At 30.7% G+C, this 16,912-nt stretch overlaps 1 protein-coding gene across 1 annotated transcript; it reads left to right on the plus strand.

Moving 5' to 3' along the window:
- Positions 1–300: 300 nt before the first annotated feature.
- LOC108914614 (CTD small phosphatase-like protein 2) lies at positions 301–12,975 on the plus strand. The gene is made up of 5 exons (XM_018720461.2): positions 301–410; positions 1,429–2,401; positions 5,547–5,915; positions 5,970–6,065; positions 11,366–12,975. Exons 2-5 carry the CDS (start codon positions 1,448–1,450, stop codon positions 11,429–11,431), a joined length of 1,485 nt encoding a protein of 494 aa, XP_018575977.1. The 5' UTR covers positions 301–410; positions 1,429–1,447; the 3' UTR covers positions 11,432–12,975.
- Positions 12,976–16,912: the final 3,937 nt, after the last annotated feature.

Genomic DNA, 16,912 nt, shown 5'->3' on the forward strand with positions numbered 1-16,912 from the left:
ATATTGCAAATCTATGTATTGTGTCCTTATATTTAACACTACATTGCAGCATGAGTATTATTTTATAAACTTAGCCCTTTTTATTATTAAACATTATTATAACCTACTAAATAAACAAAAAATAAAATTTACATTTTTTTTTATTTTCTAACAATAAAATTATTGGATTATCACTTTTTCGTAAATTATTGTACTTATCCCATACATTTACCTACACTCCTTTTTTATTTTACCTGCAAACCTGTTTCCTGGGCGCATGTGCAAATCAAAAAATATCAATCAGAACGCGTGGGCCGCCATTTTGATGAACTGCTTTGTGTTCAATAGCATCGCAAGTTAAAATATTACTGCAATGGTTAATTTACCCGCGGTAACATAATTAATCAGCAAATATCTCAAGACTTTTCAAGGTAAGTCAGTAGATACCATTTATTTGCATACTTAGCGCCTACGAAGTTTATTAAACAGGTAAAATACAAAAAGTATAATTTTTTAAGCCGCTTTGTGCCAGTGTTTGTAAACAGTTTTTGATGATGCGAAATGTTGATTTATGATCTTTAGGCCTTTAGCCGTATTGTCACGTTAATTGTTTGGATGTAATACCGAGAAAATTTAGTTTATTTGGATTTTTGACAAGGCGGGAATAATTTAGACGCCTACTTTTCGTAAAGAATTATTTACCTCATTGACAAAATCGATAAGGGCCAAATTGGCGTACTGAAACTTTTCAGAAATATACAACTCTTTATTTTTGGCATCTAATATCCGCTTAGAATTATGAAAATATTGGGTTTCAGTTGTACTACCTGAATTACATCATTACTCATTAAAATAAAATCGATATTTTGATTTACAGGTGTTAACCAGACCAAACTATTGAATTCTTAATTACATGTTTTATTGTGGAGGTCGTCTTTGGTTTTATTTCTTTTACACGAAAAAAAAACCCAATGTATTTTCTCGAATAAAAACATTTGTTTTTTCATAAAAATATTTAACTTTTTGTGGACTTTACAAAGATATATATTACTTAATTTAAAAGTATACATATTTAAACACATACTTAACAATTTCTAGAGGTTGGAAATGATAATTTCTCTTCAAAAATTGACACAATTTGAATGTTTATATTCTAGTAATGAAGTTTCTTTGGTATATTAGGCTTTAGTAAAGTGAATATATGTAATTTATGAAATGACTGCAACATTATTAAAAAAGAATTAACTTTAATTATTGGAAGGTATTTATACACTCCTGTGTTTAAGTATTTGCACTTACTAAATTGTAGAGATATTGTTTTGTTAAAATGTCTCGCAATTTTTTTATCACAATAAAACTGGGTAGGTAAATATTAACACTGCATACTGTTTACTTAGTCTATACCGTTGTTACGGACGACTGTAAAATTTCACAAGGATTTTTTTGCAGACCTAAATGGATATGAACAATGTGGCTCCGCAGTGAGAAGCGCAATAGAAGCACATACAAATTTTCACTATGCACAAACAAAAAGGTTAGGAAGGGATTGAGAAAAACGGGATGGATCCCCAAGGCCAGAACAGTCTCTTTATATAAAAACTGCATCAAAAATTCAAAGAGAAAGTTCAGAAAAGAGAAACCTGAAAAATCGGAAAAGTTAGCTGACGACTGCAAAGAAAACTATCAGGCCCAAGTAGTCCCTGAAATCTATGAAGAGGCAAGCGACAATAAAAGCTTGGCCGAAACATTGAACAATGTCTCTATTATTGATATGTCAACACCAAATAAATGTTACGAATATTATAATAGTAATGGGTCCGGCAGTTCCTATGAGAAGCCGGAAGTGCTAAATTCCGATCTTCCTAAAGAGATAGAATATTCGACCATTGAATTAAACACGAGTTTATCGGTGAGTAGCTCGCATACCTTGGATAATGTGAATTACACCGAAAAAATGCAGTTTCACGTGACCGAGAAGAAGTCTTGTGAGTACCAAAAAGACAAATACAATTACACCGTTTTCACCGAAAAAATATGCGAGACTATGTACTACGAGTATCCACCCCTAAAAAATGAATATCAAGATCTGCAAATAGACATAAACGACTTGAATAATGTCAACACCCAGGAATTCACTAACATGCTGGACGAGGAGATGTCTAAGAACATTACCATGGCCAATGTTTACGATTACACCACTTTATATCCGCCTAACATCCCCGACGCTCACATGATCTCTAACTTGCCGTCGCCCGAGGTCGAACGGTTGGACAGACAGCCGGAACATGTCGAAGTGGAAGATACCTGGGAAGCATTCGATCCTTATTTATTTATTAAACATTTGCCGCCTCTCACCTTCGAAATGAGATCAAAGTGCCCCGCACTGCCGTTGAAGACAAGGTCGAGTCCCGAGTTCAGCTTGGTAAGTCTTTTTTAGCAGTTTATTCCACTTTTATATTTTTTTACGGTTTTGGGAGAATTTTTTCATATATTAAGTGAAAACGATGTTCTGTTACTAATTATTTTTCCAACGCAACAGTTAATAGTTGTTTTCTACATGTAAAAACATCTAATATGCACAAAAAATTACATAGGATATGATGTTATGGAATTAACACACTTTATGAATTTAAAACTCCAAAAATATCACAATATATATCCTACATATACAGTGGTGTTCATGCGAGAATGCCACAAATTTTTTTTTAATAAAAAAAAATGGTATGCCACTGACTTTTTCCCTTTTTGATGTTTTTTTAGAAATCTGCCATCAATTCTGAATGAAACTGGTCTCTTCATTTATTTCATAGGATGCATCGTTTTTGAGGAAAAAAATAAAACATTTGGTTTTGTTAAATTTTTAAATTTTCGGATTCGGATCACCCCAAAAAAATGCGCTTTTATCCCTCTAAAGCGTTTTTCAAACTGCGAGTCAATATCTTTAAAATTCTTTAAAATAAATAATAAAAATAAATAAAAAATTAAAATTTAAACTCTCTGTATCTCGGAAACGAAGCATATTTCGGTCTTCATATATATGAATTTTTTTTTACAAAATAATTTGAACAACCACTGCCTAAAATATTTTGCACTTATTTACAAACACCCTGTATTTATCGAAAAGTTGGTATGAAGAATGTCGTAGTGTTAATATCGTAATTTTTATTTTAATTTTTTTCGATAAATGATTTTGTAATTATTAACTTATTAACTTGATATTGATAAAATACCACAATCAACAAGTATTTTGGGGCAAAATCTCTACTGCCAATGTTGAAATATACAGGGTGTAACACCACGAACTTCATCGATGGATATCTAGGAAACCACTCGAAGGATTTTTTTGAAATTGTGACGGTGTGATACGGACCGTGGGGTCTACCAGGCTAAAATATTTTCAAGGTCATCGTACTTCGGTTATACCTGAAGTCGATACTAACTTTCTTATTTTAAATGGAACCCTCTGTATATTATTGCAATTTTGAAAAGAACATCTATTTTTAAGTTGAAAACATATAACACACTCCATATTTAGTATTGACCGTTTCCGAGATATTTTGATTTTTAAGCAAAAATTGACAAATGCAGTGTCAGCAAAATTTAGTTTTCCGGGAAACAGGTTTATTTTTTTGTGCAAATTAGACATTTTGTAGAGGAAAATCTAATTTATGGAATTTGACATGAAAATTTTCCAGTTTTTATACAGGGTGATCAAAAAAAAAGATCGAACATGAAGTTCAGAAAATGTGGAAAATTTTTAAATGAAAACCCCTAATTTTTTTAATGTATTTGCATTCTGCTCTAAAATTAAGTGTAACTTTGTTAAAGTTTCTGTATACCTAAACCCAGTGGTTTTCATTTTCTTTACGAATAAACATTTCCCTTAAAATGATTTCCATTTTCAATAGAATCCGGTGATAAATGCTCAAAAGCTTGCCTTACTCTATGCATACAATTTTCCTTTGTTGTTACTGAAGTACTACACACACTATTTTTTAGTGTCCCAAATAAAATAGCATCAATCACCGGATTCTATTAGAGCAGCGACCCACAAGGAACTAAATAAATTTGACAATTAAAAACCTGTGACAGTTGTCATGTTGATTGTTACTTACCTGTCACGGCCAACCTAAAATGTGCGAAACAAATGGAAACATCATTTAGGCCAACCTAAAGTCCGTAAATATTGATAAAGTACCACAATCTACTGCCGTTTTGGGATAAAATCCTTATTGCCAACCTCAAAATATAAGTTTAAAATTTTAATACATTTTTACGCAATACTTCAATACTTCTATTATACAATTTAATTTTAATAGTTGTTTTTTTTTATAAATATCACAAATTAGCATAATGTCAAATGGCTATTTTGAGGCACACTAAAACATTTATTGCGGTATTTAGTTAATTTAGGGACTTTAAGCTGATGTTAAGTCCCTAGATATTGACAAAGTACCACTACCAACGTTGGGACAAAATACTTGTTGCCAATCTTGAAATATAAGTTTGGACTTTCAGTATGTTTTTATGCAATTAATTAATTTTCACATATTTTGGACAATAAATTACATATGTCAGTATTTTTAATCTATAAACAATTGTTGTAGACTAAATTTTAATAGTTTCTTTTTATATAAATAGCAAAAACCACTATTTTAGGTCAAACAAGAACAATCAGTAATGGGTACTTAGTCCATCTAGGGAAACCTAAAATCCCTAGATATTGATAAAGTACCACTGTCAACTGCAATTTGGGCGCAAAATCCCTATTGCAAACCTTGAAATGTAAATTTGATTTTCAGAACATTTTTACACAAATTATTTGCACATAATAATAATTAATAACGGGATACCTCAAAATTTCTATGTATAATACTACAATTACATTTTAATGGTTTTTTTTGTATAAATAGCATTAACTGACATATGACTCTCATTTTGGGCCAAATAGGAACAATCATTTGCTGGTACTTAGTCCATTTGGGGGCTTTAGACAAATTTAATACAAAATAGTGAGGATACGGTTCTGGCTATCTCTTGTTTTGACGAGTGTATTCGCTGCCCTAGCCATACAGTGCAAATTTACTGAGAAAAGTCAGTCAGCACTGAGTCTTTTTTCTTAGTTGTGGTTTTCTGTTCTGTCTTTTTTTAAACAATGACACAATCATACATGCTTTTAATTTACAGGAATTGTTGACAAAGTGCAACCGTAGCATCTCGTTTATATGCGAAAAGGTTGAAAATAATGCAACAATAAGCAATAGGTGATTGTTGTGCGAAAAACCTGAATAATGTCGAAAAACTTAGACAATGAATAGAAAATATTTGTAAAGTTAATGAACAACTATGGAAGGTTGTAACTACGTTATTTTAGTATTATTTTAAAAATAAAATTAAAAAAAAATCTTGTTTTGAATAGCTGTAAAAAAACATGACTCAACTTATCGACTCTGTCGATCTTTAGTAGTTATTTATTTTTACAAGTTTTACACTTTGTTGCATCAACTTCGAGAAGACCCCGTATAGCGCGTATGAATTAGTTATGCTTTATAAACGTTTTTTTGCAGGTGCTCGACTTGGACGAGACATTGGTCCACTGTAGCCTTCAGGAGCTGACTGACGCCAGCTTCCATTTCCCCGTTCTCTTTCAGGACTGCTCCTACACGGTTTACGTTAGAACCAGACCGTTCTTCAGGGAATTCATGGAGAAGGTCTCTCAGATATTCGAAGTTATTTTATTCACGGCTTCAAAGAGGGTGTACGCCGATAAGCTCCTAAATCTACTCGATCCCGATCGGAAATGGATTAAGTACAGGCTATTTCGCGAGCACTGCGTCTGCGTTAATGGGAACTACATAAAGGATCTGTCCATTCTGGGAAGGGACCTTTCCAAAACTATTATCATCGATAATTCGCCCCAGGCGTTCGGTTACCATGTAAGTCGCCGTTTAGTTGAAAATCGCGTCGTATTAGTCTGAAATTTTTTTCAGCTTAACAATGGTATTCCAATCGAGAGCTGGTTTGAGGACAGGAGTGATTCTGAACTTTTGAAGTTGTTACCGTTCCTCGAAAGCCTCGTGCAAGTGGTAAGTAGTGTTTTGTGCTTTGTTTTTTTTTTGATCTAGCAGCTTAAACTGTCGTCCGGTGAAGAAACTGACAAATATTTTTTTGTACTGGTGGTCCGGAAACGAATGGGCCCTCCATCAAAGGTAGATGAAAATAAACCTATTTCAGTTCAAGTTTTTTTTGGGTTAAAAAATTGCAGGCCTTAAAAAAATTAATATTATTTTGTTTAAAGGTAGCTCCTTTACTTTTTGAAGTATTTCAATGTAATTTGATTGGGTTTTCCATGGTAGCTCAAGCTGAAAAAACCTTTCAATTTTTTTGGTGGTAGAAATTTTAGGGAAACGCAGTTGTTTTTCATATAAAAAAATATACCCCTTGCTTGTTTATGGAAAAGAAAAAATTTCAATTGAATATTGCATTTGTCAATTATGCACATTTGAGCTTTTCGGAGCATCCTAATCTAATTAAGCATCTAATTCTTGCTAAGTTTTTGTATTGTCTGTGATGCCAGGCCAGTGGCGTTACTAAGAAATTTAAACATAATTTCACTGTATTAAATATTTAAAATAAACTTACCAGCATCTAATTTCATTACAAGTAAAACGTGCAGCGGTAAATGATACTCGTAAGTTTATCGGCGAAAAGTGCAATAGTTTTATTATAATTATTTTTCCTGTCTCTCTTACGTCGTCTCAGTTTCTTCCTTTGTTCATTATCGGCCACGCCTTAAACCTACAAGTCAGGTATTGTACTAAAAATACCCAGTCTGGCAGCTGTAAGAGTAGATTTTTTGTGCATTTGACATTCGAAATGTGACAAAAAATACATTTTATTACTGTGTAATCTCGGAATAAATCAGGAAAACGTTTAATATATTATTAATTTGAACTAGACATTTTTAAAATTTCTTTAGATGTAGGGGCTCGTATGAGTGCCTAAGGGATCTTAAATATGCACTATTCATTGAAAAGTGCAACATGTTTCATTATAATTAAATTATTTTTCACGCAAGATAATTCACATGCTAATAGTTTTTATATCAATTGGTAATATTCAAATTCTTAATTTTTGGCATTTTTTCAACCCCTAAGTTGGGGTGATTTTTAAAATTTTCAAAATACTAAAAGCTATGCATATTTCAGTTTTTTACGACAAGTAATTTGTGACCAAAAACATATTTTTATCTATTTTTTAAAATTCTATGCGAATTGTGAAAATACGGGCGAAATTCACAGGTTTTTTGCGGTCACTCTTTCTTTAGATGTAGGGGCTCATATGAATGCCTAAAAGATCTTAAATATACACTAGTCATTGAAAAGTGCAACATGTTTTATTATAATTATTTTTCCGATCTCACTTATGTCCTCGTTAAGTCCTACCATATATTACTCTCAGTTTTGTCCTTTATGCGGTACATGTAACGATATAATTGACAGTTTTGAAGTGATGGCCACGTACGTACATATTTTTCCCAAAATAATCAAAATTGTGCATTAAAAATACCCAGTCCGGCAGCTGTAAGATTTGATCTCTATTATACATTTGACCTTCGAAATGTGTTACTGTCCCATCTCAGCGTAAATCAGAAAAACATTTAAAACATTTATTAATTTCATAGACGTAACTCGAACAAGACATTTTTAGATTTCTTTAGATGTAGCGTTCCGTGTGAGTGCTTAGAAGATCCTAAATATGCACTAAACAAAATGCCAGTTTCGATCCACAATACAGACCTCTTTACTGTGCTGCCTTGTTTATGCACCAAAGTGACAAACTGTAAATATTGCATATTTTTTCAATTTAGATCTTCGAATAATCAAAGTTTTGCAAAACAGCTTTTAGAGGGAAGTTTATGTCTGTCAAATTTGACACTATTTTCAAGGGATTGCCGAGAATGGCATTACTACTCGAAATTTTCAAAAATTGAAATGAAAAGTTGTTGATGGCTTTTATATTTATATCTCAATATTTTACATTTAAAAACATGCATTTTTAATTCAATAAAAGCTCGCTTCTACAAAATTATTTAATTTTACTATTCACAAAATTACAGTCTTTGTAGCTAAATATTAAATATTAACTTAGGTACGTTCTTTTAAAGATAAAATAAGTTAACGCTGGCGTTTTATGGACAAGAAATCTCACTTTTAGTAAGATAATGAATGATAGAACAAGAAAATCCATTTAAACTATAGAAATGATGAAATACAAAGATTCCTTTGCAGTAAAAGATCGTGGAAAACATGGACACTCATGTGAACATCGGAATGTACCTTTCCTGTTTTGTCGAGAATTTTGTAAAAAATTCTCGACAATTATGATTAATTCAAGTGTTAATAGTTTCACAAAAGCATTCTGCGGGGTGTGATTATGTTTATAGTACGGTACGCGATTTTCTGCACATTTAACAGGCATATAAATTTCAGGAAATAATATAAAAAGTAAAAAATTAAGTAAAGTTTTTGTCCTGATTCTGAATGTATTGGCAGCTTGTAAACTATTTTACACCCTGAAGAAAATTTGTATAACTGGTACAGTGAAGAGATATTGTCCACAACTTGCTTAGATTTTCTAAAACCCTCGTCGAAAGATTGTTATAAATCCACTGAAAATTGCACATAAAAATACCCTCCTTAATAAAAATTTATTAAAAAACAGTTTATTTTAGTTTAACTTGATCTAAATTGATTTATTTTCATCCAAGTAAACTATGTTTGAAGTACTACCCATTTGATTCTGGATCCTATAAAGGGTGCTTACAACTTATCCAAACAAAATATAAAATAAAAAAAAAACATACAAATATCACATTATGAAAAAAAATATCACACTACTGGAATTTGATACAATAATTTCTCTTTTCACATTTTTGTTGTATCACCGCGGTAAAGGTAGTAGCATTTGGCACAAATCTACATACGGAAACCGTTCTGCTTACAGCGAGATGCTACTAATGCATTTTGTCTCGTTACACCATAAATTAAAACAATATTCATTAATTCTACATGTAGGCCATTCTGAACATTTATAAGCGTGATGTAAACAATAAACCACAGTAATAAGAACACTGTAAAAGCCACAATAATACTCAATAAATAGGAGTTTGTCAAATTAAATCGGCTGTAACTACTTGAAGGGAAAAAACTTAAGGTACTTTTTGGCAAACACACTGCAATTGTTCAGCTGCGTAGTATTCGTAAATATAACAATCCCAAACATTTTTTTCCCATATTTTATTAGATTTATTATACAGGGTGCCGCAAATTTCACCGACAACGTTTGACTGCATATTCACGACGATAAATAAATACGATCAACGAAAAAAGTTAAATAAAAACTAGGTTTTTGAGTTACAAGCCTTCAAAGTTGTCAAAAATAAAACTAATTTAATTAATAACTTCATAACCCTTTTATCGATCGCTTTAAAATGGGACATATTTAATTGGACTATTACGACGTTATTATTTCTTAAAACTTTAGTCAAAACGATATACTGGGTGGTAATTACCGGTTACCTCCCCCTTTTTGCGGTCAAAACTTTTACAGTGCTCGTGTTTTTTTTAAACGGGCAGCAACATTGAAAAGGAAGTTTTATTTAAAAAAAAAATGTATGTTGGAATCTAAATTTTCAAGTTCTTCAGCAGGAGTTAAATGAAATGGTCGAAGACGTTGCTGTTTTAAAGTTCTGTCAATATTAGTTTTACATATATTTAATTGTCTTGATCTTGATACACTGGGGACACATCTTGGCTCATTTTCGATAACATTAAAAATTTCTTCCACTTTAGGTGGTAACTGACGAGGACAACTGGCCTTTACAGTATGTTTTTTAAAAGACTCATAGTCTCGTAATCTTCTGTTAATCGAAGCGAACGTAGTATTGTAAGATGTTCGACTATTCGGGAATTTTTCACTGTACAATAGTGCAGCAGCTCGATAGTTGATCCTACACCCTGCTAATATTAACACATGTTGGCAAGCTCATTGAATGAATATTCCATGTTTAATAAAACGTTATTAATAACAAACTTCCTCCTAAATAAACTAATGTAACGAATTTAAGAAACTAGCAAAATCAATTAACATTAAAATAAAAGAATAACAATACCGTCACTTAGAGCAAATGACAATAATGACATTACCTGATAGTCACAGCAAAGAACATTATGTTTTAATGGCCTACTGAGCTCAAATAATGCCATTTTTCTCAAGAATGGTTTCTTGTATGCGATTTTATTATGGGACAATTTTTTTTTAAATAAAACTATATTTTCAATGTCGTTGCCCGTTTAAAAGAAATACGACCACTGTTAAAATTTTGACCGCTAAAATGAGGAGGTAACCAGAGAAAACTACCACCCTGTATATCGATTTGACTAAAGTTTTAAGAAATAATAAGCCGTAATAGTTCAAATAAATGTGCCAAATTTTAATGCGATCGGTGAAAGGGTTATGAGGTTATTAATTGAATTAGTTTTATTTTTGACAACTTTGAAGGCCTGTATAGTCTTTCCGAAGTCAGTTGAACATGCAAAAAACCGTCTGGTAATAAAATTTAATGAGTTTTATAGGCGTCCCTAAAAAAATTTTCTGCTAAAGGTAAAAAATTATAATAATTTGTATATAATGCGTAGAAAATTTTTATTATATGTTCATTTGGCCAACAACATATTTTAATTATTTATGTCCTCAAACAATTTTATTATATTGGTGGTAAATTTCATTTTGTTCCGTTTCAAATGGTCTCCAAAATGCCTTGTTGTGGTAATATTAGTAAACAAAATATCCCTCTTATTTCTCCACAATTATTTCGCAATTGTAGTATGAATGATTGATAGAAGGTGCCTATAATAAATTAAAATTACCTGAATCACACCAAATTCCGCATTGCTGCACTTCACTGCTGGGCAATTTATCAACCACTTGTGGTCTGCTGTGATTTATTGCCCAGTAGCCCAATGCAACTGTAATCGTTTTCCTTTGCTCGCGCTCGCATTCTTCAACTGAGCGTATACATTTCTATCGCCTCCACGTTTAGTTCGACCAGACCTGTATATGGGTATGGCTAAATAAATATGGGAACAAGTTTTTCAAATATTTCAATTTCAGTGACCGAACCTGGTACATACTATCAATCTGTTGGTTCTTCAGTTGATATCGGAAAAACTAAACTCAAAAATCAAAACTTTTTTTTTTTGTAGATTGTATTTATTTAACGTCGTGAATATGCAGTCAGACGTCAGTAAAATTTGCGGCCACAATGTATATTAATTTAAATCACCCTGTATATGAAATTATGGGTGGAATCAATTTCTTTCAGAGAGAAGACGTCAGGCCTCATATCCGGAATAAGTTCAAGCTGTTCAGCTACCTACCTCCAGACTAGGAACAGATCACTATAGACAATCTCACTTAAGTATAAAAATACTCCTATTTTTTTTTTTTTTGTTAAAATTTGGTGTGTTAAAGTACTGACTAACGTAAATTTCCTTTTAAATTGATCTAAATTACGCAACTGAGGTGCCTTTTTTGGAACGTATTTCGTAGTTTTTAAATTATTTGTCATTCAAATAAAAAAAATGTACGTTTGGACGTAATTAGCAGTGAACGAATTCTAGTGCAATAATCGTGAATTTATGTGATGAGAGGAATATTTATTTTAAATATGAGTTCGCGGGGTAGCTAGGCGGCTGAGGACATTGTACAGTGTTGGTCAGTATTTTAAAAGAGTTGCGGATATATATATTTAGAAGTGAAAAAGTCTTTTATTGAAATGTATATAGGGGATCAAAATTAGAATTTTAGATTTCTTGCCATAAAAATGAAACTATAGATTAGATGCAATATTAAGCACAAAAAAAAAGTATTTTATTTGTTGTTTGTTATATTTTATAAGCGTATACGTAAGTATTATATCTTCATGTTGTAACGTTTTATATTTTATTATGAATCATTATTGTTTCGTGATAGGAAATTTATTGCCCATTTTCCTAGTTTCAGTTCGTTAGAAGATAATTTAAAAAAATGAAAACAACATTTAATATTTTGTATACGAAGAGGAGTCACTATTTCTGTTCCTACGACCATCTTCAAGAACTCTTTAACACAACACATTACCGATTTTATTGAATATAGAAATATAGAATTGTAAAAGAAGTCTTAATGTGCCCTTCCACGTTGTCCATTTTTTTTCTTTTTCAGTTACCAGTTTACTGTTTTCGCAATTTTTTTAACCCAACGCAAACTCGTGTAAACTTAGCATTCGATCACAATCAGTACAGAACTTTCTATCTTCAATAAAGATTGTAGCATATCGTTAAAATAGATACCCACACATATTAGCAGGCCGTGTCCTATTTAGTTGTTATATCTTTATTTATATAAGAAGAATTATTAATTTTGCCGGAGATATTACCAGCGGGACACTAGTGTAAGGTCACATCGTTTCATCCCACTGAAGTTCGTTGCAGTCGTTACAAAAACTGCGGCAGGAACTATGTCGAATTGTTCTCCAACGTAAGGCTTTAATTTTTTCCGAATTTATGTTTGCAGACGTTAAACGGTTTCAGTAGCTATTTGGTTATAGGCGTAATTTATTTTTGTATCTTTAAAGTTTTTAATTTGGAGTTTTCATTTTATTCTATGAATATTAGTTTTTGTACTTAACGAATAAATCGAGTACATATTATCCTTATATTTTTTTCAAGGATTCCAATTACATTCGAAACGGTACGGTCACATTTGAAAATGTTCAAACGAGTATTGGACAATTGATACAATTAAAATAGATCTAAAAAATTTGCTGTTTTGTAGTAAATGCAATTTTACGTTTTCTTTTTAAAGGGAATTTTTTATTTTTTACAGTGTTTTCTTATTGTTATATATGTAAACTTTGTTTTCACTGTTACTTTTAATGATTACTATGTAGGTTTTATTGCAATAAATATTACATTAAAAATAAACCACTTTTTCTCAACATACCTACTAATCGAGACACTATAATTGCAACAGCAATAACCGAAAATCCTCAACAAAGAATACCTGTAATAAAGATATGGATTGTGGTATAAGGTATCCAGATACTTGAAAAAGTGTAAGTATAAAATAGTAAATAAGACATCAAGGGTGTTATAAAGATAATAATGTGCCAAGATCAGCTATGTACTTCCAACGAGGTTATAATTTCCAAATATGCTCATTTCTATGGTCTATTTAATAAAAAAAATTTAACTGTACGTTTTTACTATAATGATGATAATGCCAACAGTAATAACTGAAGATCATCAACAAAAACAAAGAACACATTATGTACATGGATTGTAAAGCAAGATATTCAGGTACTTGGAAAAGTGAAAGTATAAAATAGTAATTGAGGTATCAAGGGTGTTATAAAGATAATAATGTGCCGAGATCAGCTACACACTTCCTGGAAGTTATAGTTTCCAAGTGTCCCTATTTAATAAAAAGTATTTGAATTTTATTTGTTTTTTATTTACTGTAATGGCCAGTAATACATATAAATCAGTGGACTAGATTGTAACAGTAACTGAAAATCAAAGAATACATATATTAAAGATGTGGATTGTAAGGTAAGGATATCGAGCTACTTGTAAAGTGTATGTATAAAATAGTACTTAAGTTATCAAGGGTGTTATAAAGGTAATATTGTGGTGAGGTTAGGACTTCCAGGAATTTATAGTTTCCAAATATGTATGTATATTAGGGTGGCCCAAAAAAACGAATATTTTTTTTCGTGTCTTGTGAAAATATGTTGTTTATCATGTTTTTAGAGCTCCCTCAAAAAATCAGCTCAAAAAATATTTTTTTAGAGGTCGCTCAAGATTTTTAAAAATTTCCAAAATCGTCAAAAATTGAATTTTTTTTAAATTTTTTTTTCTCGTTATTTTATCATTTTCTAGGATGAAAAAAATCTCGATTTTGAAAATTTCAAATCGATAATTTAATTTGTAAAGGTCACTCATAATTATTTTAACTTTCAAAGTAGTGTTTATTTAAGTGTCTCGTGGCTTATTTCTATTTTGTTCATCAAATTCAATAAAAAAAAATTATTTGTTCGTTTATATTTATTTTTAGAGGTCGCTCGAAAACATAGGTACACTACTTTGAAAGTTAAAATAATTATGAGTGATGAGAAATTAAAATATCGATTTGAAATTTTCAGAATCGAGATTTTTTTCAACCTAGAAAATGATGAAATAACGAAAATAAATTAAAAAACCATTCAATTTTCGACGATTTTGGAAATTTTTAAAAATCTTGAGCTACCTCTAAAAAAAAATTTTTTGAGTTGATTTTTTGAGGGAGCTCTTATAACATGATAAACTAACATATCACATCACAAGACATGAAAAAAATATTATTCATTTTTTTTGGACCACCCTTAAACATTTCTATGGTCTATTTAGTAAGTACAGTAATGATAAGGTACCTAATACTTTTCTGTGTTCTTTAATTTTGGAGTAAAAAAGACATTTTTATTTTTGTTATTGAACTGAACATTGCCGAGTTTCCTTAGCTGCAAAAAATAGTTTTTGTACCAATTGATTATAGTTTTAGATTAATAGGAGATTAACCATAAAGTGTCTTAAAAAAAGGAGATAGGGTAATACTTGTCTATGTATATGAGGGTGTTCCTGAGTTTTGGAGTCAAAAAAAGGCATTTATGTGTTAATAAACATAGAATATTAAATTATTGCATCATTTCTTCCAATTTAGAAAATCGTCCAGTTGCAAAGCCAAAAACGTAGCACTCTTATATTTAGAAATGGAGATATCATTGATAACTAGATCTAATGCTACACACTGCTTCTGCCAGTTATGAAATCTTATATAATGAGTTTTATTGACGTTAAAATAAAGAGAATTTGCTGCGTTCCAATTTGAGACGTCAATAAGTATATTTATTACACTTGACTTGTGTAACGACTCAACTATTACATGAGGAATTAATAGAGATGTATCATCACCATACATTGATAAAAAGCATGATCAACTGTTTTGGAGAAATAGTGAACACAAAGCAAAAACAATATGGGGCCCAAAATCGAACCTTGTGGAATCCCCAAATTAAGAAAATTTATTCTATTTGTAATTTCATCTTCATAATGGGTTATATTAACAAACTGCTTGCTCTCTGTTTAATGTAAATCTAACCCAATTTAGANAGTGTCCCTATTTAATAAAAAGTATTTGAAATTTATTTGTTTTTTATTTACTGTAATGGCCAGTAATACATGTAAACCAGTGGACTAGATTGCAACAGTAACTGAAAATCGACGAATACATATATTAAAAGTGTGGATTGTAAGGTAAGGATATCGAGCTACTTGTAAAGTGTATGTATAAAATAGTACTTAAGTTATCAAGGGTGTTATAAAGGTAATATTATGTTGAGGTTAGGACTTCCAGGAATTTATAGTTTCCAAATATGTATGTGTATTAGAGTGGCCCAAAAAAACGAATATTTTTTTTTCGTGTCTTGTGAAAATATGTTAGTTTATCATGTTTTAAGAGCCCCCTTAAAAAATCAGCTCAAAAAAAAATTTTTAGAGGTCGCTCAAGATTTTTAAAAATTTCCAAAATTGAATTTTTTTTTAATTTTTTTTTCGTTATTTTACCATTTTCTAGGTTGAAAAAAATCTCGATTCTGTAAACTTCAAATCGATATTTTAATTTCTAAAGGTCACTCATAATTATTTTAACTTTAAAAGTATTGTACCTAAAATGTTTTCGAGCGACCTCAAAAAATAAATATCAACGAACTAATAATTTTTTTTATTGAATTTGATTAACAAAAGAATAGAAATAAATCACGAGACACTTTTCTCGAGGCAAAATTTACTACCGCACTGTATCAAATATTTATAATTTTTAATTTTTTTAAAATTAAGTGTCTTGATTTATTTCTATCCTTTTCATCAAATTCAATAAATATTTTTAGAGGTCGCTCGAAAACATAGGTACACTACTTTGAAAGTTAAAATAATTGTGTGACCTTTGGAAATTAAAATATCGAGTTGAAATTTTCAGAATCGAGATTTTTTTCAACCTAGAAAATGATAAAATAACGACAAAAAAAAATTCAATATTTGACCATTTTGGAATTTTTTAAAAATCTTGAGCGACCTCTAAAAAAATTTTTTTTGAGCTGATTTTTTGAGGGTGCTCGATAAACTAACATATTTTAACAAGACTCGAAAAAAAATTATTCATTTTTTTGGACCACCCTTATACATTTCTATGGTCTATTTAGTAGTACAGTAATGATAAGGTAATACTTTTCTGTGTTCTTCAATTTTGGAATAAAAAATACATTTTTGTTTTTGTTATTAAATTGGACATTTGCTGAATTTCCATGGCTGCAAAAAAATATTTTTTGTATCAGTTGATTCGTTTTAGATTAATAGATTAACCATAAGATTTCATAAAAAAAATGAAATAGGGTAATACTTGTCTATGTATATGAGGGTGTTCGTGAGTTTTGGAGTCAAGAAAAGACATTTATATGTTAATAAACATATAATATTAAATTATGGCATTATTCCTTCCAATTTAGGAAATCATCCTGTTGCAAAGCTAAAAACGTAGCATTTACATTTAGAAATGGAGACATCATTGATAATTAGATCTAACGCTACACACTGCATCTGCCAGTTATGAAATCTTATATAGTTTTATTGACGTTAAAATAAAGAGAATTTGCTGCGTACCAATTTGAGACGTCAATAAGTATATTACACTTCACTTCACTACTCCTCTATTACAGAAATTAATAGAGATGTATAATCAGCATACATTGTTAAATAAGCGTCATCAACTGTTTTGGCGAAATCATTAATACAAAGCA

Source organism: Anoplophora glabripennis, unplaced genomic scaffold (assembly GCF_000390285.2).
Source record: "Anoplophora glabripennis isolate ALB-LARVAE unplaced genomic scaffold, Agla_2.0 scaffold974, whole genome shotgun sequence".
Lineage (NCBI taxonomy): Eukaryota > Metazoa > Arthropoda > Insecta > Coleoptera > Cerambycidae > Anoplophora > Anoplophora glabripennis.

Bases quoted from the DNA above. Each gene is read 5' to 3' on its own strand.
- LOC108914614 (XM_018720461.2), top strand. From the start codon at position 1,448: ATGTGGCTCCGCAGTGAGAAGCGCAATAGAAGCACATACAAATTTTCA. The intron at 2,402-5,546 runs GTAAGTCTTTTT...GTTTTTTTGCAG, and splicing joins CGAGTCCCGAGTTCAGCTTG to GTGCTCGACTTGGACGAGAC. The intron at 6,066-11,365 runs GTAAGTAGTGTT...AATTTCTTTCAG, and splicing joins TCGAAAGCCTCGTGCAAGTG to AGAGAAGACGTCAGGCCTCA.